The 5,271-nt window shown below is 38.0% G+C and overlaps 1 protein-coding gene across 2 annotated transcripts in view; it reads left to right on the top strand.

The window, feature by feature from the left end:
• Positions 1-4,103: 4,103 nt before the first annotated feature.
• mamdc2b (MAM domain containing 2b) overlaps positions 4,104-5,271 on the top strand; it is a 31,084-nt gene continuing 29,916 nt past the window's right edge. The window contains exons 1-3 of one of the 2 annotated variants that reach the window (XM_073829786.1): positions 4,104-4,207; positions 4,284-4,467; positions 4,541-4,645. In XM_073829786.1, the coding sequence (XP_073685887.1) occupies positions 4,437-4,467; positions 4,541-4,645 (136 nt within the window). In that variant the 5' untranslated portion in view covers positions 4,104-4,207; positions 4,284-4,436. Of the gene's footprint in view, positions 4,208-4,273; positions 4,468-4,540; positions 4,646-5,271 lie in introns of those variants that run through there. The other variant, XM_073829787.1, reaches the window with a different exon arrangement.

Genomic DNA, 5,271 nt, shown 5'->3' on the forward strand with positions numbered 1-5,271 from the left:
GAAAGGGTGGAGAAGCTCATAGCCCAAGTTGCTTGAAGTCCAGTCTTAAGTTTCCACAGTCTGTGATAATTTAGGGTGCAATGTCATCTGCTGGTGTTGTTCCACTGTTTTTTGAAAACCAAAGTCACTGCACCCGTTTACCAGGAAATTTTGGAGCGCTTCATGCTTACTTCTGCTGACCAGCTTTTTAAAGATGCTGATTTCATTTTCCAGCAGGATTTGGCACCTGTCCACACTGCCAAAAGCACCAAAAGTTGGTTAAATGACCATGGTGTTGTTGTGCTTAACTGGCCAGCAAACTCACCAGACCTGAACCCCATAGATTCAAAAGAAAAATTTATTGGTCTTATGAAGTATTCTAATTTGTTGAGATAGTGAATTGGTGAATTTTGTTAAATATGAGCCAAATCAATACAATTAAAAGAACCAAAGACTTAAACTACTTCAGTCTGTGTGCATTGAATTTATTTAATACAAGTTTCACAATTTGAGTTGAATTACTGAAATAAATGAACTTTTCCACAACATTTTAATTTATTGAGATGCACCTGTACATCTTAGAGACGTTTGTACACAGCAGATGCTTTCCAGATCAAGAGATCTTTAACAGACATCTTGTAGACGTACGTGTGCTATCTGGGTCAGCTAGCATTACCAATACCACAAAGGCTGCATTGTCATTTACCACATTTCTTGTAAAAATTTTATGTGAGTTTAATGTAAATCACACTGATACTAGTGAGTTTTAAATCAGTCTACACAATAATTAATCCCCTTACCTGACCAACAACAATAAAGCAAGTTCAATCAGTTTTTGGAATTGACTCTGATTCCTGGTTCAGGAATCAATTTATCAGTTTTTATAGAGTAGAGGACCATGTACAAAATCTTGCTGTCATTAGTTACATGATTTGAAACTTACCTCATTTTAAACTTGCAGAGTATTCCTTGATTATTATTAGCATCTATTATCTCTTCATGTAACCCAGAGATTCCCTTTGGTGGAATCAAGTCCAACCTTTGATTCTTTAAGCAATCGATTCCCTGCTATAGATCACTGCTAAATTTCTCATCACCGAATCTTTTGTGTCCGTCGTACCAATGTTTACTATTTGTCTTTGTCTGTTTTTTCTGTCCTGGTTTCAGAGATTTTATGCTTCTTCAGCTGAACCTGCCACAATAGGTGTGTTTCATTGTGTAAATTTCACTATGTGCGTCAACAAACAACACTATAAGCCTATCTAACCAGCAGGAAGATGTTTAGTGAAACGCACGGATCAATGGGGCTATTAAATGCTTCCTATAATTGCTGACCAGCTTTTTGCATGTCTCCACTGGTATTTTTGCCCATTCATCTTTAGTGATGAGCTCCAACTCTTTCAGGTTGGAGGGTCTCCTTGCCATCACCCTGATCTTTAGCTCCCTCCACAGATTCTCAATTGGATTTAAGTCAGGACTCTGGCTGGGCCACTGCAAAACGTTAATGTTTTTGTCTGCTAACCATTTCTTCACCACTTTTGCTGTGTGTTTTGGGTCGTTGTCGTGCTGAAATGTCCACTGGTGCCCAAGGCCAAGTTTCTGCCTGATGTTGTTGTTGAGAATTTTGATGTATTGCTCCTTTTTCATGGTGCCATTTACTGTGATTAGGTTCCCTGGTCCACCGGCTGAAAAACACATTCCCAATACATTAGGTTCCCACCACCATGTTTGACAGTGGGAATGTTGTTCTTAGGGTTGAAGGCTTCTCCTTTTTTATGCCAAATGAAGGCTACATCATTGTGGCCAAACAATTCAATTTTTGTTTCATCTGACCATAAAACAGAAGGCCAGAAGTCTTCTTATTTGTCAAGATGAGCATTTGCAAAGGCCAAGTGGGCTTTTGTGTGCCTTATCTGGAGAAGTGGTGTCCTCCTTGGTCTGCGTCTGTGGAACCCAGCGGTGTCCAGTGTCTGTTGGACTGTCTGCCTTGAGATGTTGCCACCAGCAGAGCCCAGATTCATTAGGATGGCCTTGGTGGTGATCCTTGGATTCTTTTTGACCTCTTTCACCATCCTCCTGGCCAGCACAGGTGTCAGTTTTGGCATCCTCTGAGATTTTTCACAGTGCGGAACGTCTTGTATTTTTTAATAATACTTTGCACTGTAGTCACTGGAACTTCAAAACATTTAGATATGGTCTTATAGCCCTTTCCTGACTTGTGAGCAGCCACAATGTGCAGCCACAGGTCTTCAGTGAGCTCCTTTGTCTTAGCCATGACTGTCTACAAACCAGCTTCTGTTTTTCACCTGTTGAGTTGATTAAAACAGCTGTTCCCAATGAATCAGGGTAATTAGGAAGCTTTAGAACAGTTTGGACTATTTGGAATGGTATAGAACTTTGGATTTTCCCATAGACTGTGACAGTTTGCAAACGGTATAATAATTTTGGACATGCCACTTTTTGTTCAAATGTAAATAAAATCTGAAAAATATTTTTTCCAAAATGATGCCTCTTGAACATTGTCTTATTGTCTTTTGGGAAAAATGTGAAGCCGGTGGGAGAAGCCTGTGTCAAAAAAAAAAAAAAAAAAAAAAAAAAACTTGCTGGTTGAATAAAAATAACTTTAAATCAGAAGTCAGAAAGATCCCAGCAGAGGAATAAGGGTCTTATCTAGCAAAACGATCTTCTATCATTTTCTTAAAAAACACAAAAACTTCTGTACTTTTTAACCACAAATGCTTGTCTGCTCTAGCTCTGCAATGTTAGCTCTTCGTCTGTGTACTCCAATTAAAAAAGGTAGGGTATCTAAATCTACTTTTCTCCTCCAACCAATCATCCGATGTTGTTTTACCTTTACTTCCGCCTATGTCACGTGAGGTCAAGCTAGTGCAGTGGTTCCCAAACTTTTTATGCATGGAGCCCCTGGGCACTTGCCCAATTGCTCATATGGTTAATCCGCCTATGGTTACAGCACAGTATGTGGCGCTATTGCAAACAGGAACAAGTATACATAGACATTTTTTGTCTGTGCATTATTTGAGCGGACTTTGCTTTTCCGTTGAGCATAAGCGGTACACGAGTGGAGCATTGATAAGGGCTGGGAGCAGCTCAACGGAACGCACATTCATAGAGCGGAATACTGAACAGAGCGTCACACGTTGAGCAGTGCGCGCTGAAAACTGCTGAGCGACGCGGCAGATAGTTTCGGACGTTTATCTCTTTCGAATCTCTATAAAAATCGGCTGACTGTACACCTGCCTTGCCACGCCCCCCTTATCATAACTCCGCGCCCCCCAGTTTGGGAACCACTAAGCTAATGCAAGACGAGCATTTGTGGTTAAAAAGTATAAGTTTTTTAAATTTTGCTAGATAAGACCCTTATTCCTCAGCTTTGATCATGTACACTCGTAAAAATAAAGGTGTTTCTTCAACAATGCCATAGAAGAACCATTTTTGATTCCACAAAGAACCATTTAGTCAAAGGTTCGTTAAAGAACCATCTCTTTCTTACCTTTTTATAATCTGAAGAGCCTTCTTTCACCACAAAGTACCTTTTGTGAAACAGAAAGGTTCTTCAGATGTTAAAGGTTCTTAATGTAATCATTTAGACAAAAAGGTTCTTCTATGGCATCGTGAAGCACCTTTATTTTAAAGAGTGTAGAGCCCTTTGAAGCTGCATTAATACGGCAATTTGGACCTTCAACCCACTGGCCACCATTAATTTCTTTTCAACTGATGAAAAGAAAGACAAAAACATCTTGGATGACACGGGGGTGATTAAATTATCAGGAAATTATCAGGAACCCTTTTTAAATATGCAGAAAAAGAATGGAGAAAAAGGGACTATTTTGTAATAGGCTCTACCACTTCTGGTGTCAAATCTGACAGAATATCTATGTCTCATAGGAACTTAAGTCAAATGCAGATGTGCTCACATTAACAAATGTTTTATAACTAGAAGACACAGTACTGACTGGATTCTTGCCTGAATAAAAGGAGAAGCAAGAGATATTTTGGTTCTCCACTCCAGATGGCACAGTACCACAGTGGAAATACTTTACAACCAGCTGTCTGATTTCAAGATGTTGCACAAATTAAAGATCTGACAAAGAAAACAAAGATCTGCTCCATATGGATCTGATCTAAAGATCCAGCTAATGAAACTGATATTCATGCTATAGATTAGTGATATAAAAGTGTGAGAGGGGAAGTGGTCAGCTTTTCTGAGGTAAGGGAAGGTAAGCTCTGAATCTGGTCAACATTAGTGAAACTCTCTCCAAATTCCCTCCCTTTTTCTTCTCCAGCAGCCAGACAGAAGGAGCACATCTGAGCTTCGGTTATACGCTGCCAGCTTGAAAGAAGGACAAGATGAGAGAATGAAGTCTAGATCTCTAGTTCTAGTGCTAAACCAGGTCTAATTGGATTTATTATTTGCAGGACAAAACCTACGAGAGAAGATGCTTTCTTTCTATCTTCTGAGCTTGATTGGTGAGGACTCATTGCAATTACGTGGTCTGTGTAGATTACTGCACATGCATAAGTTTATTCTGTTTTCTCTCAGTGTCAGCTAAAGCAGAGCTTTTGCCAGGCTCCTGCAGCTTTCAGGACAGCATATGTGACTATGTGTCCGACCCAGACTTTCTCAGCTGGACCCTCGACTCTTCTGGTGAGTTTCAGCAACCCGTCAATAAATGCATTGATGCAATGCAAAACATTTTAATATATTTTAAAATGTGAATTATTCCTTTGATTTTGAAGCTGAATTTTTAGCATTATTACCCTAGTTTCATGATCCTTCAGAAATAATTTCAGTATTTTAATGTGCTGCTCAAAATATTTTTTTCAGGTTTCTTTGATGAATAGAAAGTTCAGAAGAACAGCATTTATCTGAAATAGAAATCTTTTGTAACATTTTAAATGTCTTTATCATTTAAATCATCCTTGCTAAATAAAAGCATTCATTTTAAAATTTCTTGCCATAATAATAAATTAATAAATAAAAACAAATTATACTGACTCCAAGCTTAGTTTAGTGTATAATGTTAGATTTCAGATAAATGCTGATCTTTGGATCTTTCTATTCATCAAACAATCCTGAAAAAAGTACTGTTTTAAATATTAATAATAATAATAATAATAATAATACAATTTCTTGAGCAGCAAATTAGCATATTAGAATAATTTCTGAAGGATCATGTGACACTGAAGACTGGAGTAATGTTTTGAAACCACAGGAATAAATTACATTTTCAAATATATTCAAATAGAAAACAGTTAAATAGTAAAAATATT

Source organism: Garra rufa, chromosome 23 (assembly GCF_049309525.1).
Source record: "Garra rufa chromosome 23, GarRuf1.0, whole genome shotgun sequence".
NCBI lineage: Eukaryota > Metazoa > Chordata > Actinopteri > Cypriniformes > Cyprinidae > Garra > Garra rufa.